A 19,811-nucleotide genomic window follows, 5' to 3' on the forward strand; every position below is an offset into this window, starting at 1 on the left:
GTTCTAGTAGGATTTCAACGACCTTTCTATGGTTTCATTTCACAACAAAACCCATGGTGAGTAAAAAAGCTTACAACACAGCAAAGGGATCTCATTGTTAAAAATTATCACTCTGGAGAAGGAGACAAAAAAAAAAAATGGATATACCATAGGAGGATCATCAAGCATTGATTTAAATTTGGCACAACGGTGATATTACTTAGAACTGGATGTCCCTCAAAAACTGATGAAAAGTGAAGAAAATATTTGGTCCAAGCAGTTGCCAAAAGAATTATTAAAGAAGCTGCAAGAATATCTGGCGAGTACTGGTTGTATACTGCATGTGATTATCTGCTGTAATATGTCTAGAATTTGGAGTAGGATAACGAGATAGAAACTTTTCCTTTATTAAAAATTTAAAAAAATAAAATTATATCATCTCAGCTTAGCAATGCTTCGCCCAAATTTACATCAAGTCTGCCAAACCCATATGGGAAAACACTGCATAGCACCAAAAGACACTATTGTGCCCATCCATCCTGACTGCGCCCAGCGCTGGGCGCCTCCATCCTGACTGCGCCCAGCGCTGGGCGCCTCCATCCTTTGGGTTCCACAAATTCAGTGAATATCATTAGTAAATATTACATTCTAGACTATAGGAACAGTGACCACTAGCAGAGGTAAATATATGCAAGGCAGACCAAGAAAAAAAAAAGTTGTTAAAAATATATTAATCTTTTATTTTCTGTACCTGTGATCCAGTTTTTGGGATTATGAAGGTGGGGGCAGTTGTATATTACTAAGTATTTAATGCAAGAGAAGACTTCATTTACAGCTTTCATTCCGATATCAGTGATAATGCCAGGATTCTCTGCCACGTCAGCCAAGCCGTACTTCATTAGATCTGCATTGGTCATCTTACCTGTAAATACAATATATTAAAAACACATTACGAAAGGGTGAAAAGAAGAAGGTCTCCAAGCTGCAGCCTCGACACCGCGACATCAGGAACACAATCATTACAGACAAGATGGAAGATCACAAGTGTAATATGTAAACAATACAGCTCTTTAAGTCTTTACCTACATTGTAACAAAAATTCATCTACATATCCCAAATTTAAAGTTTCGAACTGTGGAAACTCAAGCTCAGCCATCTTCAATGCCGAGAAAACGCCATCTTTGGTCAATGAAGGTTGGATGCGTACTTCATGTAACCTTGATGGAAAAACAGATAAGACAACATCATCAATGCAAGCCTAAACTGATACCCTTCTACTGGGAAAGAGGAGAGACAGACAAAAAAAAGTAAACGGAGGCAAATCTAAAGAGTTTGTGGCATTAACTAGGTCCAGACAACCACAATCTGACAGTAGGCTGCAGTATAAAACAAAAATAAAATTGAGAACTTATGGCTTAAACAAATAAACCCTGATAATACGAGATGAGATCTGGAAATGTTTGCAATGATACATAGCTCTGCATAGAGTATAGAGATATAACTGAGCTATGTATCATTGCATACTCTTCCAATTCTATGTTTTTTCAGCTCTCATCTTCCCGCTAAACTGCTGTGAGATGAGATCTGAACGTGTTTGTAATGATACATATATCTCTATACAGTAGCAGCAGAGCTATGTATCATTACAAACACTTCCAGATCTCATCTCACAGCAGTTTAGCGGGAAGTTGAGAGCTGAAAACACATAGAATTGGAAGGGTATGCAGTGATACATAGCTCAGTTATATCTCTATACAGTAGCTGCAGAGCTAACTAAGCTATGTATCACTGCATACCCTTCCAATTCTGTGTTTTAAGCTCTCAATTTCCACTAAACTGCTGTGAGATGAGATCTGGAAGTGTTTGTAATGATACAGTACAGCAGACTTCAGTATCACTACACAGTATCTGCAGAGATTACTGAGAACAGGAGGGAATTTCCTTTTCACAGGGGTTGGGGAAACTAAAGGCCCCGTCACACTAAGCAACATCGCTAGCAACATCGCTGCTAACGAACAACTTTTGTGACGTAACAGCGATGTTGCTAGTGATGTTGCTTAGTGTGACATCCAGCAACAACCTGGCCCCTGCTGTGAGGTCGTTGGTTGTTGCTGAATGTCCTGGGCCATTTTTTAGTTGTTGCTGTTCCGCTGGGAAGCACAGATCGCTGTGTGTGACAGCGAGACAACAACAACAAAATGTGCAGGCAGCAGGAGCCGGCTTCTGCGGAGGCTGGTAACCACAGTAAGCATCGGGTAACCAAGAAGCCCTGTCCTTGGTTACCCGATATTTACCTTCGTTACCAGCCTCCGCAGCTCTCACTGTCAGTGCCGCCTCCTGCTCTGTGCACATGTAGCTACAGCACACATCGGGTAATTAACCCGATGTGTGCTGTAATTAGGAGAGCAGGGAGCCAGCGCTAAGCGGTGTGCGCTGCTCCCTGCTCTCTGCACGTGTAGCTGCGTGCACTGGTAACCAAGGTAAATATAGGGTTGGTTACCCGATATTTACCTTAGTTACCAAGTGCAGCATCTTCCACGTGGCGCTGCTGGCTGGGGGCTGGGACACTGGATGCTGGTGAGCTCACCAGCAACTCGTGTAGCCACGCTCCAGCGATCCCTGCCAGGTCAGGTTGCTGGTGGGATCGCTGGAGCGTCGCAGTGTGACATCTCACCAGCAACCTCCTAGCAACTTACCAGCGATCCCTATCAGGTTGGATCGTTGTTGGGATCGCTGGTAAGTTGTTTAGTGTGACTGGGCCTTAATGCTCCTTCGACTAGTCAAGGCCCTCATTAGTATAGGAGGAGCGCACTTTATAAATGCTTTTTTTAAAAACATTAATTTTAGTAAATAGCATTATACAGGGCTGGTTACGGAGGGAATCTTGGCATACACATGTAAATGCTGCTAGGTTGGAGGGCACAGGTGACCTCACAGGCTGCCTTTTAGAAAATTTCAAGTAATCAAAATATATGAGTGTAAAAGAAACAGCGAAGCAAAAACTAACTCCCCCAACTTATTGTTGCCACACTGTAATGAAAACCAGGATTCATGAAGATGCAGGTCACAGGTAGGGGGCCACAAACAGAAACCCGTAATATCAGATAAGAAAAGAATATCCTGTTGATACGTCATAAATGTTCGAACTAAACACACCTTCATGTCAGGCATGTAGATAGCATGAAGAAGAAAAGTTACCAATCACCAGATAAATGAGCTTTGTTAATAATAGTGTAAAGTATATTTACCTATATAAACATTAATTGCAACAGTGCATTTAAAAAAAAAAAAAAAATCAGCAGGGGAGCGACAGAGTAAAAAAAGAAAAGATGAAAAGTTACATTTTTTCCTCAATGCAAGGCTACACAAAAGTCCTGTGACTTGGCATATTCATGGGTGGAGCTGAGGCATGGCAGATGCTGATGACCCTCGCTGGTCAAATTTATGACATGATGTTCAATACGCTACAAATCTTACTACATCACTGGACCAAGATTTGGAGTGACGCGCACACACACAAAGGTGCATGCTCCATTATGCCTCATCTAATTCATTGCCTAAATCAAATGCCTTGCACTCTAGCCCGCTAGTCACCAAGACTGCCATGTAAAACGCCAGTGACTTCAACATTATAGACTACAACCTAACTGTACATAGTCTCATCCAGCAGATAGCAGATAAACCCATTTTTACTTGTTCCCAGCTTTTTGCTAACATACATCTTTTTTAGGTATGCAAGAAACAGGCAAGAAAATATAACTGAAGAATCAGACCGTATAATGTTTGGCTGTGATCTGCATAAGAGTTACACAGAAAAAAAAAAAAAAAAAAAAAAAAAGGATGAAATTATTTAATCCCCAGGATCTACAGAGCTGCATTTTTTTTTTAAATGCACTGTACTAAAAATTTAGTATCATATATACTGTGTAAGCAGACTTTTTCAGCCCATTATTTAATGCTGAACACGCCCCCCTACTCGAGTGACGTTCCCACAAAAAAAAAATATTTCGCACCTGTCCCCTGTTTCTGCGGTGTCCTTTTACCTGCTTTTTGCGGATCGCACATTACTGCAGGGGATATGCAGGGGGCACCTTACTACAGGATGGGGGCACATTACTACATGGGACATGCAGGGGGCACCTTACTATAGGATGGGGCACATTACTACATGGGACATGCAGGGGACACCGTACTATAGGATGGGGCATATTACCAATAGAATGTATCTATTTTTATTTTTTACGTGTACAGCAGCAATGGTCTGTGCACAGCAAAATTTACCGAGTGGGAACATCAATTTAGCATAGAAACAAATAAAATAGGTTTTGAGGGACAATGAAGACTGACAGTGGAAGACAACAGCGAACTAAAGCATATGGGAAAGGTTGTTTTTACAATGTTTTTAATCCTAGGCAACCGCTTTAACTCCCACAATTACCTTCTAGCAGCTGTGATTATGAGGTAGCCAAGATCAACTTCTAAAGCATTCTTACATGCTCCTAAAACTATTGTGTGCAAATTTCGGAAGCCACCTGAAAAGCAAATACATTTAAAGTATAAAATATCTCTACATTTCTTCCAAACAGGCATCTTTAATAAACTTCAGGAGAAAAAACTATGACAAAAAGAATTGGCTTATCAGACTATCACAATGGAACATATAATGACGAGGAACAAGTCTGATAGAAATGTTCACAGTGTTGACACAAGACAAAGTGCACCAGCCACATCTCATGCACGTCCTATATATAAGGCTAAGCTATGTAATACAAAAAATCTGAGGAAATAAAACTTGACGTCAACACTTTCAATTAAAAGTTAATGAATATGTATGTTATCTTCTAAAGTAGAATTCTAGTGCTTGGCCAAAGAACTGACAAATATCTTCAGATGTATGCAAGTGATCTATAAATCAAACAGTACAATCGTTGACATCAACGGTTTATGTCAACACATTATCTATACATTTCGGAACTAAGGAAAAACAATGTGAAAAACAGGGTTATTTCCAAAATTGTAATTTTTTTTCCCCTGTCTCTGGCAAACCCAAAAACTGGGCTCCAAAAGTGCTATAGACAATGAACTTCTGACTATTTCCTATTGACCCTAAAAGAATGAATGGAGTGAGATTGAGCTTCTGCTCCAGTGTTCTGTAGAGCCCTATCCTAGAGCACCTTTTAGGATCACAGGGGTTCCAGACAAATTACCCTTAGCGATCAGTCCACCAGATAACTTACTGACTGCCAAGGGTCCATCTGCAAGAACCCCAGAGATCCCAACAGGTGCTTTGGAATGAGGCTCTGCAGAACTCTAGGGCAGAGATGTGGATGTTCAGTCAAGCTCTATTCATTCTCTAGTGGACAATCGGAAATAGTCAGAAGTTCAATGTCCATGGGACTTTTGGAGATCAGTGCTGTGACTGATGGCTGAAATTAAATATATATGCAATTTTGCCCCCCAAAAAACCCAGATAAGAAGGGAATTTTGTTACTTACCGTAAATTCCTTTTCTTCTAGCTCCAATTGGGAGACCCAGACGATTGGGTGTATAGCTACTGCCTCCGGAGGCCACACAAAGTATTACACTAAAAAGTGTAAGGCCCCTCCCCTTCTGCATATACACCCCCCGTGGGATCACGGGCTCTCAGTTTTAGTGCAAAAGCAAGAAGGAGGAAAGCCAATAACTGGTTAAACAATTCAATCCGAAGGAACATCGGAGAACTGAAACCATTCAACATGAACAACTTGTGTACCCGAAAAACCAAAAATCCCGAAGGAAACAGGGCGGGTGCTGGGTCTCCCAATTGGAGCTAGAAGAAAAGGAATTTACGGTAAGTAACAAAATTCCCTTCTTCTTCGGCGCTCCATTGGGAGACCCAGACGATTGGGACGTCCAAAAGCAGTCCCTGGGTGGGTAAATTAATACCTCAAGTTAGGGCCGTAAAACAGCCCTTCCCTACATGGAGGCAACCGCCGCCTGCAGGACTCTTCTACCTAGGCTGGCATCCGCCTAAGCGTAGGTATGCACCTGATAATGCTTGGTGAAAGTGTGCAGACTCGACCAGGTAGCTGCCTGGCACACCTGCTGAGCCGTAGCCTGGTGTCGTAATGCCCAGGACGCACCCACGGCTCTGGTAGAATGGGCCTTCAGCCCTGATGGAACCGGAAGCCCAGCAGAACGGTAGGCTTCAAGAATTGGTTCCTTGATCCATCGAGCCAGGGTGGATTTGGAAGCCTGCGACCCTTTGCGCTGACCAGCGACAAGTACAAAGAGTTCATCCGAGCGGCGCAGGGGGGCCGTGCGGGAAATGTAGATTCTGAGCGCTCTCATCAGATCCAACCAATGCAAATCCATTTCATATCGATGAACTGGATGAGGACAAAAGGAAGGTAAGGAGATATCCTGATTGAGATGAAAGGGGGATACCACCTTAGGGAGAAACTCCGGAATCAGGCGCAGCACTACCTTGTCTTGGTGGAACACCAGGAAGGGAGCTTTGGATGACTGCGCTGCTAGCTCGGACACTCTCTGAAGAGACGTGACCGCTACCAGAAAGGCCACTTTCTGTGAAAGTCGAGAAGTGAAACATCCCTCAGAGGCTCGAAGGGCGGCTCCTGGAGAGCAATTAGTACCCTGTTCAGATCCCATGGGTCTAACGGCCTCTTGTACGGAGGGACAATGTGACAAACCCCCTGCAGGAACGTGCGTACCTGAGGAAGTCGTACTAGGCGCTTCTGAAGAATACAGACAGCGCTGGGACTTGTCCGTTAAAGGAGCCGAGCGACAAACCTTTTCCCAAACCAGATTGCAGGAAGGAAGGAAAAGTAGGCCATGCGAATGTCCAGGGAGACACTCCCTGAGCAGAGCACTAAGATAAGAATATCTTCCACGTCTTGTGGTAGATCTTGGCAGACGTCGGCTTCCTAGCCCGTCTCATGGTGGCAATGACGTCTTGAGATAATCCTGAAGACGCTAGGATCCAGGACTCAATGGCCACACAGTCAGGTTCAGGGCCGTAGAATTCAGATGGAAAAAACGGCCCTTGGGACAGTAAGTCTGGCCGGTCTGGTAGTGCCCACGGTTGGCCGACCGTGAGATGCCACAGATGCGGGTACCACGACCTCCTCTGCCAGTCTGGGGCGACGAGGATGGCGCGGCGGCAATCGGAGCTGATCTTGCGTAGCACTCTGGGCAACAGTGCCAGAGGGGGAAACACATAGGGCAGCTGGAACTGCGACCAATCCTGAATTAAGGCGCCTGCCGCCAGAGCTCTTTGATCGTGAGACCGCGCCATGAAAATCGGGACCTTGTTGATGTGCCGAGACGCCATTAAGTCGACGTCCGGCATCCCCCAGCGGCTACAGATTTCCTGAAACACGTCCGAGTGCAGAAACCATTCCCCTGCGTCCATGCCCTGGCGACTGAGGAAGTCTGCTTCCTAGTTTTCTACGCCCGGGATGTGAACTGCGGATATGGTGGATGCTCTGTCTTCCACCCACATCAGAATCCGCCGGACTTCCTGGGAGGCTTGCCGACTGCGTGTTCCGCCTTGGTGGTTGGTGTATGCCACCGCTGTGGAGTTGTCCGACTGAATTCAGATCTGTCTGCCTTCCAGCCACTGCTGGAAGGCTTGCAGGGCAAGATACCTGCCCAGATTTCCAGAACATTGATCTGAAGGGTGGACTCCTCTGAAGAGAGTCCTTGACCGTCTGAGAAAGGGAGACGTTCCTGTCTAGGGACGTCGACTTCCCATCCCATTGGCGGAGAATGTCCCATTGAAGTGAACGCAGATGAACCTGCGCGAAAGGGACTGCCTCTGCATGAGGCGTCTTAAGGGGTGTGACTGGCCTTGAAGGAGAGACTGCACCCCCGTCTGTAGTGAACGCTGTTTGTCCAGCGGAAGCTTCACTATCGCTGAGAGAGTGTGAAACTCCATGCCAAGATCTGTCAGCGATTGGGTTGGTGTCAGATTTAACTCTGAACAGTTGATGATCCGATCGAAACTCTGGAAAGTCTCCAGCGCAACGTTCAGGCTGTGTTGGCATGCCTCTTGAGAGGGTGCCTGACAAATAGATCGTCCAAGTAAGGGATCACAGAGTGACCCTGAGAGTGCAGGACTGCTACCACTGCTGCCATGAACTTGATGAAAACCCGTGGGGCTGTCGCCAGACCGAAGGGCAGGGCTACGAACTGAAGATGCTCGTCTTCAATAACGAATCGTAGCAAACGCTGGTGCTCTGGGGCAATCGGCACTTGGAGATAAGCATCCTGATGTCTATTGACGCTAGGAAATCTCCTTGAGACATTGAGGCAATGACGGAGCGGAGGGATTCCATCCGGAACCGCCTGGTTTTCACGTGCTTGTTGAGCAGGTTTAGGTCCAGAACGGAACGGAAAGAGCCGTCCTTTTATGGCACCACAACCAGATTGGAGTAAAAACCGTGATCTTGTTCCTGAAGAGGAACCGGGGTTACCACTCCTTCTGCCTGCAGAAGAGCCTCGGCTCGGTCGGGAGGTGGGGAAGTTCTGAAGAATCAAGCCGGAGGACGAGAACAGAACTCTATCCTGTACACATGAGACAAAATGTCTCTCACCCACCGGCCCTTGACCTGTGGCATCTAAATGTCGCCAAAGCGGGAGAGTCTGCCACCGACCGCGGATGCGGAGAGAGAGAGAGGGCTGAAAGTCATGAGGAAACCGCCTTGGTAGCGGTTCCTCCTGCTGCCTTCCTTGGGTGTGATTGAGCCCGCCAGGAATCTGAGCCCCTCTGAGCCTGTTGAGTCCTTGTGGACGAGGAAAATTGGGACCTGCCCGAGCCTGGGAAGGATCGAAACCTCGACCCCAATCGCTCACCAAACAGTTTGTCACCAGACAATGGCAACCTGGTTAAGCACTTTTCGGAAGCAGAGTCTGCCTGCCATTCCCTTAACCATAAGGCTCTGCGTAAAACCACGGACGTGGCGGACGCCACTGACGTACGGCTCGTAGAGTCCAGGACAGCATTAATAGCGTAAGCCGCAATGCAGACATTGCGCGGTTAAGGACGCCACCTGCGGCACAGATGTACATGACAGTGTCCACCTGCGCAAGACCAGCTGAAAAAGCTAGGAGTGCCCATACGGCTGCGAATGCCGGAGCAACCGACACGCCGATAGCTTCATAGACAGATTTCAACCAAAGGGCCATCTGTCTGTCAATGGCATCTTTAAGTGAAGTCCCATCTTCCTACTGCAACTATGGATCTAGCCGCAAGCCTGGAGATTGGGGGCTCCACCTTTGGACACTGGGTCCAGCGCTTGACCACGTCAGGGGGACAGGGTAACGTGTATCCTTAAGACGTTTGGAGAAACGCTTGTCTGGATAAGCGTGGTGTTTCTGGACTGCTTCTCTGAAGTCAGAGTGGCCCAAAAAAGTACTGAAGTTACGCTTGGGATACTTGAAATGGAATTTCTCCTGCTGCGAAGCTGACTCCTCCACTGGAGGGGCTGAGGGAGAAATATCCACCAGTCTATTGATGGACGCTATGAGATCATTCACCATGGCGTCCCCATTAGGAGCATCCAGATTGAAAGCGGTCTCAGGGTCAGAATCCTGATCAGCTACCTCTGCCTCATCATACAGAGAATCCTCTCGCTGAGACCCTGACCAGTTTGTGAAGTCGAGGGTCTCTCCCAGCGAGCTCGCTTAGGCTGTCTGGGACTGTCGTCCGTGTCAGAGCCTTCAGCCTGGGATGCATGGGACCCCCTTGGAGCACGGATTATTCCAACTGAGGGAGACCGGGGAGCATTGATTCACCAGTGCCCATGTCTGAGTCACCGGCCTGGACTGCAAAGTTGCTAGACTTTTTTGGTCATAGTCCCAGACATGTTATCAGCAAAAAACTGCAAACTCTGTCCTCTGGACATTTTCACAGGTGGCTCTCTCTGGGCCACCACTAGCAGAAACCCTACCCAATGGGGGTTATTGGAACCTGCTGGTAAAACAGCCTCACATGCGGTATAGACAGCATAGAAGCCTGTGCCTTGGCACCCTTGCTTTTTGCGGACGACATGCTGTTGTCTCCTCAGAGCAATCTAGGGGTATATAGCCAAGAAGCGACCGTACAGTGCAAATATAGGTACAAGCATAAAGTACACAAAACACTGTGGCACTAGTGGGGTCAGCACCAAGGTGCTGCTTACCGCCCGCTTAAGCGGGTGTGTGGTCGCCAGAATCCCTTGACTGGGTTTCCCAGAGCCTGTGTCCGTTCTCCAGCTTAGACTGCATGCAGGAATGGCTGCCGGCGTCCTGTGAAGAGGGGCAGGCCGTGGGCGTGCCCCAGACCAAGTGCGGGAAGCTGGCGTCCCACTGTGCCCAGTGAGAGGGCTGGAGTATGTAAATAAGACTCCAGCCCTCGGCGCTGACCATTGTACAGCGTCTCGCCCCTTCCCTGACTGGCAGGGCTGGGGGCGGGAAGGAACGAAACTAGGCCGCAAAAGCCGGGGACTCGATTTATAAGCGCTGCCGTCGTAAAAGCACGGTCAGCGCGGAAGTCCCCGGCGCACCACAAGTCTCAGCCGCGCCGCAGCTCTAGCAGCGGCCAGCGCGGCAGTTTCACACACATTAACTCACTCAGCTAAGCTGCAGTGAGTATAGCCCCCGTCCTGTGAAGAGGGGCGGGCCGTGGGCGTGCCCCAGACAAAGAGCGGGAAGCTGCAGCATCCCCTGTGCCCAGTGAGAGGGCTGGAGTATGTAAATAAGACTCCAGCCCTCGGCGCTGACCATTGTACAGCGTCTCGCCCCTTCCCTGACTGGCAGGCCCGGGGGCGGGAAGGAAACGAAAGTAGGCCGCAAAAGCCGGGGACTCGAGTTATAAGCGCTGCCGTCGTAAAAGCACGGTCAGCGCGGAAGTCCCCGGCGAACCACAAGTCTCAGCCGCGTCGCTTCTCTAGCAGCGGCCGGCGCGGCAGTTTCCCACACATTAACTCACTCAGCTAAGCTGCAGTGAGTATAGCCCCAAGCGCGCAGCGCTGTTGTCCCCGGCGCACTAACACACCCAGCATGCTGGTGTGTGTGTGCGTGGTCTGTACGGGGACACAGAGTACCTTAACGTTGCAGGGCCTTGTCCCTGACGATACTCAGCTCCATTCCAGCAGGATCTCCGGGTCTGTGGATGGAGCCCGGCCTCAGAGCCTGGAGGCCGGTAGGATCCCACTTCACCCAGAGCCCTCCGGGGGATGGGGAAGGAAAGCAGCATGTGGGCTCCAGCCTCCGTACCCACAATGGGTACCTCAACCTTAACAAACACCGCCGACAGAAAGTGGGGTGAGAAGGGAGCATGCTGGGGGCCCTAGTATGGGCCCTCTTTTCTTCCATCCGACATAGTCAGCAGCTGCTGCTGACTAAACAGTGGAGCTATGCGTGGATGTCTGACCTCCTTCGCACAAAGCATAAAACTGAGAGCCCGTGATCCCACGGGGGGTGTATATGCAGAAGGGGAGGGGCCTTACACTTTTTAGTGTAATACTTTGTGTGGCCTCCGGAGGCAGTAGCTATACACCCAATCGTCTGGGTCTCCCAATGGAGCGCCGAAGAAAACAAGTTTATCATGATACAATTAATATGTACATTGTGAGCCTACCTAGTAAAAAGAATAATTAATTATATCACTTACCAGACCGCCAGCTGTCCTCTACCACATGTTGTATAAGGCCACCTAAAAAAGGAACTCGAACTAGTTCTAAATGTTCCAAGTTGCGAGCGGAAGCCAAACCAGTGACCAATGGCACATACTTTAAGGAATTTGTAGGGCCTTTAGACAAAGCAAAATGAAAAAAGTTAAGGATATGAAAAGAGATTCTCATTATATATATATATATATATATATATGTGTGTGTATGGAATAGGTAAATACAATTGTGTGAGGCAATATAGCCAAACTGTCTCAAGAAGCACACCTCTTTAAAATGAAGCAGGCCACTAGTTACTGCCACAGGATTAGGCAGCAGCACACTATACAGCCTATTGTAGCGTTCCCCAACTCCAGTCCTCAAAAGCCACCAAGATCATGTTTTCAGGATATCCTTAAGTAGTACAAGTAGTGTACAGGAGGTAATTTCAACACGTGGGCAATACTGAGGCCAGCATTTACAGGAGATCAGCATTTCTGCTGAACAGAGCCGTACTGAAGCATCGCGCTGATCAGCAGAAGCAATCAGACAGTGCAGGCAGAAAAAAAATCATAAAAAAAAAAAGTTAAAAGTTTTAAAAAGTATGGGGAAAAAAAAAGTTCCAATCAACCCCCCTTTTTGACCCATTGAAAAGAAAATCAAATATATTATTATTAATTATTATTATTATTATTATTAATACATATATGGTATCACGGCATTCAGAAATGGCTGATAAAAATATTAAATCAACAAATCTTAATTGGTAAACGGCATAGCGAGGGGGAAAAAAAAAAAAATCAAAACCGCCAAAATTAAGTTTTTTGGGTCACCGCAAAAAAGAGAATTTTGTTTACTTACCGTAAATTCTTTTTCTTATAGTTCCGTCTTGGCAGACCCAGACCTTGGGTGTTTAGCTTCTGCCTCCGGAGGACACACAAAGTACTACACTCAAAAGTGTAGCTCCTCCCTCTGAGCTTATACACCCCCTGGTGAGCCAGTCCCAGCCAGTTTAGTGCAAAAGCTGAAGGAGAATAGCCACCCACAAGTAGAACAGAGCAAGAGCCGGAACAACCGGAAACTCTGTCCACGACAACAGCCGGTGAAAACACGCGGAACAAGGAAATTGCCAACAGGCAACAGGGAGGGTGCTGGGTCTCCCAAGAAAGAACTATAAGAAAAAGAATTTACGGTAAGTAAACAAAATTCTTTTTTTCTTTATCGTTCCTTTGGGAGACCCAGACCTGGGGACGTTCCAAAGCAGTCCCTGGGTGGGAAATAAACAGAAAAACTAAGAAGTAGGCAGAACCTAACTTCACAAATGGGCGACCGCCGCCTGAAGGACGCGTCTGCCCATGCTCGCATCTGCCGAAGCATGAGCATGCACTTGGTAGTGCTTCGAGAAGGTATGCAGGCTAGCCCAAGTGGCAGCCTGACAGACTTGTTGAACCGTAGCCTGGTGCCTAAAAGCCCAAGAGGCACCGACAGCTCTGGTCGAGTATGCTTTGATCCCCGGCGGGGGAGGCGCCTGCGTACTCTGGTAGGCGTCCGAAATGGTCGACCTAATCCAACGGGCTAAGGTCGGCTTAGAAGCAGGGAGGCCCTTGCGCTGACCTGTGGTTAGCACAAAAAGAGAGGTGCACCGCCTAAGCGCAGCGGTGCGAGATACATAGATCCAGAGAGCACGCACCAGATCTAGAGTATGTAGAGCTTTTTCAAAGCGATGAACAGGGGCCGGACAGAAGGAAGGTAAGGTAATGTCCTGGTTAAGGTGGAAGGGAGAGACCACCTTAGGAAGAAAGTCCGGAGTCGGACGGAGAACCACCTTGTCTTGATGCAAGACTAAAAAAGAAGACTCCGAGGAGAGCGCAGCCAAATCAGAGACTCTCCTGAGACAAGTTATGGCAACCAGAAAGACCACTTTCTGTGAAAGACGATACAAAGAAACCTCCCTAAGAGGCTCAAAGGGGGGTTTCTGCAAGACCGTGAGCACCAAGTTAAGGTCCCAGGGGTCCAAGGGCCGCCGGTAAGGCGGAATGATGTGAGACACGCCCTGCATGAAGGTGCGGACCTGAGCCAGCCGAGCGAGACGCCGCTGGAACAGAACTGACAGAGCCGAAACTTGTCCCTTGAGGGAGTTGAGGGACAGTCCTAGCTGCAGACCGGACTGTAGAAAAGACAGAAGGGTCGGCAAGGAGAATGGCCAAGGAGGATGGCCGGTAGACCGACACCAGGACAGGAAAATTTTCCAAGTCCTGTGATAGATCTTAGCGGAGGAAGACTTGCAAGCCCGAGTCATAGTGGAGATGACTTCAGGGGGAATACCAGAAGCTGTCAAAATCCAGGACTCAAGAGCCACGCCGTCAATTTCAGGGCCGCAGAATTCGGGCGGAAAAACGGACCTTGCGAGAGTAGGTCTGGACGGTCCGGGAGATGCCACGGCATCTCTATAGACAGTTGGAGCAGGTCCGGATACCAAGCTCGTCTGGGCCAGTCCGGTGCAATGAGGATGACTCGACGACCCTCCATTCTGATCTTGCGCAGGACTTTGGGCAAGAGAGCTAGAGGGGGAAACACGTAGGACAGACGAAACTGGGACCAGTCCTGAACCAGAGCGTCCGCGGCGAAGACCTGATGATCGTGGGAGCGAGCCACGTAAACAGGAACTTTGTTGTTGTGATGGGATGCCATTAGGTCCATGTCTGGAGTGCCCCATTTGCGGCAGATCGACTGAAATACTGCCGGGTGCAGGGACCACTCGCCACCGTCCATGCTTTGACGGCTGAGATAATCTGCCTCCCAGTTGTCCACGCCTGGGATGTGGACTGCGGATATGATGGACCTGGAGTCTTCCGCCCATTGAAGAATGCGTTGTACCTCCATCATTGCCAGGCGGCTGCGTGTCCCGCCTTGATGATTGATGTAGGCAACCGCTGTCGCGTTGTCTGACTGGACTCGAATGTGCCTGCCCGCCAACAGGTGGTGAAATGCTAGGAGAGCTAGAAGCACAACTCTGGTTTCCAGCACATTGATTGAAAGGGCTGACTCGGACGGAGTCCAAGTGCCCTGTGCTCTGTGGTGGAGAGACATACCGCTCCCCAGCCGGATAGACTGGCATCCGTGGTGAGAATCACCCAGGACGGGGCCAGAAAGGAGCGCCCTTGGGACAGGGAGAGGGGTCGAAGCCACCACTGAAGAGAGCTCCTGGTCCGTGGCGACAGAGCCACTAACTTGTGTAAGGAGGAAGGCCGCTTGTCCCAACAGCGGAGAATGTCCAGCTGCAGGGGGCGCAGATGGGCAAAGGGAACAGCCTCTATGGACGCCACCATTTGACCCAGCACCTGCATCAGACGCCTGAGGGTATAACGGCGGGGCCTCAGGAGAGAGCGCACCGCCAACTGGAGTGACAGCTGTTTGTTTAAGGGCAACTTCACAAGTGCCGGCAAAGTCTCGAACTGCATCCCTAGGTACGTGAGACTCTGGGTCGGAGTCAGAGTGGATTTGGGAAAATTGACAAGCCACCCGAATTGGGCTAGAGTGGCGAGAGTGAGCGAGACACTCCGCTGACAGTCTGCGCTGGATGGAGCCTTGACTAGAAGGTCGTCCAGGTAAGGAAGCACTGCCAACCCCTGGAGGTGCAGAACCGCAATCACTGCTGCCATGACCTTGGTGAATACCCGAGGGGCCGTGGCTAACCCGAAGGGGAGAGCCACGAATTGGAAATGATCTTCTCAGATTGCAAAGCGTAGCCAACGCTGGTGTGAAACTGCAATTGGCACATGTAGATAGGCATCTCTGATGTCGATGGACGCTAGGAAATCCCCTTGGGTCATTGAGGCAATGACTGATCGCAGAGACTCCATGCGAAAGTGCCGCACCCGAACATGCTTGTTGAGAAGCTTGAGATCCAGGATGGGCCGGAGGGTACCGTCCTTTTTGGGAACTAGGAAGAGGTTTGAGTAAAAACCTCTTAACTGTTCCCGGGCAGGAACTGGTACAATTACTCCGTTGGCCTGCAAGGCTGCCACGGCCTGTGAGAAGGCGGCGGCCTTGGAGCAGGGGGGAGTTGAGAGAAAAAATCTGTTTGGCGGGCTGGAGGAGAATTCTATCCTGTAGCCGTGAGAGATGATCTCTCTCACTCACTGATCGGAGACTTGTTGAAACCAAGTGTCGCCAAAGTGGGAGAGCCTGCCATCGACTAAGGACGTTGCTTGAGCGGGCTGAGAGTCACGAGGAGGCTGCCATAGTGGCAGGACCTCCTGCGGTCTTCTGTGGACGCGCTTTTGAGCGCCAGTTGGATTTCTGGTCCTTAGCTGAGTTAGCGGATGAGGCGGAGGGCTTAGAGGACGACCAGTTGGAGGAACGAAAGGAGCGAAACCTCGACTGATTCCTACCCTGGGCAGGTTTCCTGGTCTTGGTTTGTGGCATGGAAGTACTCTTCCCGCCAGTAGCTTCTTTAATAATTTCATCCAGCTGTTCACCGAACAGTCGGGAACCAGCAAAAGGGAGCCTAGCAAGGTACTTCTTTGAAGAAGCATCTGCCTTGCATCTCGAAGCCACAAGATCCTGCGGATAACGAGGGAATTAGCCGAAGCCACCGCAGTGCGTTGAGCAGCCTCTAGCATGGCAGACATGGCATAAGATGAAAAAGCTGAAGCCTGAGAAGTTAAGGCAACCATCTCGGGCATAGATTCCCTGGTGAGGGAATGCATCTCCTCTAGAGAAGCAGAGATGGCTTTGAGAGCCCACACTGCTGCAAAAGTTGGGGAAAAAGCGGCCCCCGCCGCTTCATACACGGATTTGGCCAGAAGATCAATCTGATGGTCAGTGGCATCCCTAAGGGAAGTGCCATCAGCCACCGACACAACGGTCCGGGCTGAGAGCCTAGACACCGGAGGGTCTACCTTTGGGGAGTGAGCCCACTCCTTGACCACCTCAGGTGGAAAGGGAAAACGGTCATCAGAACCACGCTTTGGGAAGCGTTTGTCAGGACAGGCCCTGGGTTTGGTCACAGCGGTCTGAAAACTGGAGTGGTTAAAGAACACACTCTTTACTCTTAGGCAAGGTAAACTGGTGCTTTTCTGCCAGAGAGGGTTGCTCCTCTGATACTGGTGGATTGAGATCCAGTACAGAATTACTGGAAGCAATCAAGTCACTAAGTTCTGAGTCACCCTCGGAAAGATCAATGGGGCACATGGAGTTAGCCTCCGAGCCCCCTGTAAAGGCATCCTCCTCATCTTGCGAGTCAGCTCTTGAATCAGAACCGCGGGATGAGGAGGGAGGGGAAACCCTGCGGCGCCTCTTAGGAGGTCGGGGTCTGTGCCCTGATGATGAATCCTCTGTGAGCTCCGGTGGACGGAGGTCAGATGATAGGGATCCTAAAGGACCCTTAGCAAGAGCATTAGAGGAACCCTGTGAAGGGGGCTGATGCATATTCATCAAAGTCCTGGACAGAAGTCCCATGGACTCAGCAAATGACTGTGAGATAGACCTAGAGAAGGACTCTACCCAGGCCGGGCGTTCAGCCACAGGTGCAGAAGCAGCCTGAGAGACCACTGGGGGTGAGACTCCAGGCTGTGGCACCTCCAAGTTAGAGCAGACATCACAATGTGGATAGGTGCTCGATTCAGGCAGCAGGAGCTTACATGCAGCGCATACAGTATAAAGCTTTGGAGCCTTGCTCCTCGTGTGAGACATGCTGCTGGAGTGGGGACAACTTCTACAAAGAGAATGAACCCCAGGGAGTATATACAGAGGTCCACAACCAGAGACCGGCTGTGGCTTATCAGACCGCTGGAAGCGGTGTTGTGTGCCCTCCAGATCCCGAAGCCCGGACCCCCAATGCACAGCACCTCAGCAGGGATGCAGAGTGCAGGATGGCCCAGCGCAGAGTGAACGCTGTCCAAGAAAATGGCCGCCGAAGCGAAGAGAGGGGGCGGGACAGGGGGCGTCCCTGTAGGAAGGCGGGATCTGGAGGGCCATAGAGACCTGCAGGGGAGGAGTCACTCACAAGCAGTGGGGAGTGTCCCTCCCCTGTGCAGGACGGCCGCCGGGAGGAGCCGTGCCTGTCCCTCTGCATGAGTGACATGCGAGGGCAGGTTACAGAAACTAGGCCTCCGGCGAAGCCGGGGCCTAAATTTGAGCAGCGAGGCCGACGCGCAGGCACCATCGGCGCGGTTCTCGGGCGAAAGCCAGAGAACCCGCCGGAAATGCCAAAAACAAGTACAGCAAACACACTCTCCCCATACAATAAAGGACAGAGACCCCCAACATATGAACGTCTCAGGTACTTAGCTGCTGAGAAGCAGGGCCAGGTCCCTGGGGATGAGTGCTCCGGTCCAGCAGAGTCCTGAAGGGGCTGTGGACGGAGACCGGTCTCCTGCCAGGCATGAAGACCGCGCTGGCTCCCACTTCAATCCAGAGCCCAGGAGGGATGGTGAAGGAGCCCGGCATGTAAGGCTCCAGCCTTGGAAATCAACCTTACAACACCACCGACACAGTGGGGTGAGAAGGAACATGCCGGGAGTCCAGACATGGACCCACACTTCTTCAATCTCTTTCCAAAAAGCAAAAAATCATATGAGAATGCATGTGTGGATGTATGCCTCCTGAACACAAAGCGATAAACTGGCTGGGACTGGCTCACCAGGGGGTGTATAAGCTCAGAGGGAGGAGCTACACTTTTAAGTGTAGTACTTTCTGTGTCCTCCGGAGGCAGAAGCTAAACACCCAAGGTCTGGGTCTCCCAAAGGAACGATAAAGAAATTGCATTAAAATGCAATAACAGGTGATCAAGTTGTGATTGGGCATAGAACTTGTGTGACGCAACAGCCTCACTTGAGCCCCGGGAAAGCAAACGTCTACATCGGTGGAACAGCACCGGAGGCGGAGGGGAGTATAAACTTTTTTATTTTAAAAGGGGAAAACATGGGGTATGAGAAGGGGGTGTCTGAGCAGTGGACAACCCTTTAAACTGGCTCGCAAGCACCTAAGGAATGAGGAAAAACGTTAGTCAGGTGAAATTATTTTTTATCCTTTCCCAACAGAAGCCGTATCATTATGTCATATTTTGGCTGCCCATGTATGAGGCCGGCTCAGGAGCTGTGTAAGTTACCTATCACCTGTCTCTAACAGCAGTGAGCAAAGCTGAACTTTGGGAGCTGCCATTAACACATCAAATGGCACTGTCAATCTCTGACAGCGTTATTTAATATACACGGTCCATCGACAGGATCACGGTTTGCTAAGGAGTCGCAAACACATTCGGGGGGTATTCAGAAAGCCCGTGTCTGACATGGCGGTGCTCCTATGAAAGCCAGCCTGTGGCTAGTGACCATAGGCGACAGTGATCTTACTAAATACAAAAATGCTGTTGTAACAGATCAGATGACTGCAGGTTCAAGTGCTGTAATGGGACTTCAAAGTATAGTACCCAAAAAAAAAAAAAGGGAATTTTGTTTACTTACCGTAAATTCCTTTTCTTCTAGCTCCTATTGGGAGACCCAGACAATTGGGTGTATAGCTTCTGCCTCTGGAGGCCACACAAAGTATTACACTTTTAAAAAAGTGTAACCCCTCCCCTCTGCCTATACACCCTCCCGTGAACCATATAAATTGGTCTAGGGTAAATTCAATCCGAAGGATGTTCGGAGAACTGAAGACCATGAACCAAAAGAACAATTCAACATCAACAACATGTGTACACAAAAGAACAACCAGCCCAAAGGGCACAGGGGTGGGTGCTGGGTCTCCCAATAGGAGCTAGAAGAAAAGGAATTTACGGTAAGTAAACAAAATTCCCTTTTTCTTTGTCGCTCCATTGGGAGACCCAGACAATTGGGACGTCCAAGAGCAGTCCCTGGGTGGGTAAAAGAATACCTCAATAACAAGAGCCGAAAACGGCCCCCTCTTACAGGTGGGCAACCGCCGCCTGAAGGACTCGCCTACCTAGACTGGCGTCTGCCGAAGCATAGGTATGCACTTGATAGTGCTTCGTGAAAGTGTGCAGACTAGACCACGTAGCTGCCTGACACACCTGCTGAGCCGTTGCCCGGTGCCGCAATGCCCAGGACGCACCTACGGCTCTGGTAGAATGGGCTTTCAGCCCTGAAGGGAGCGGAAGTTCAGAAGAACGGTAGGCCTCGAGAATCGGTTCCTTGATCCACCGAGCCAAGGTTGACTTGG

The 19,811-nt window shown here is 49.5% G+C and overlaps 1 protein-coding gene across 1 annotated transcript in view; it reads right to left on the reverse strand.

Moving 5' to 3' along the window:
* Positions 1 to 19,811, reverse strand: part of FBXO38 (F-box protein 38) — a 154,037-nt gene that overhangs the window by 111,677 nt on the left and 22,549 nt on the right. Inside the window, exons 7-10 of the mRNA XM_075344640.1 lie at positions 11,633 to 11,770; positions 4,418 to 4,511; positions 1,066 to 1,196; positions 731 to 901 (exon numbers count right to left, since the gene is read on the reverse strand). Coding sequence (XP_075200755.1) covers positions 731 to 901; positions 1,066 to 1,196; positions 4,418 to 4,511; positions 11,633 to 11,770 — 534 coding nt within the window. The remainder of the gene's footprint in view (positions 1 to 730; positions 902 to 1,065; positions 1,197 to 4,417; positions 4,512 to 11,632; positions 11,771 to 19,811) is intronic.

This window comes from Anomaloglossus baeobatrachus, chromosome 4 (genome assembly GCF_048569485.1).
Source record: "Anomaloglossus baeobatrachus isolate aAnoBae1 chromosome 4, aAnoBae1.hap1, whole genome shotgun sequence".
Taxonomy (NCBI): Eukaryota; Metazoa; Chordata; class Amphibia; order Anura; family Aromobatidae; genus Anomaloglossus; species Anomaloglossus baeobatrachus.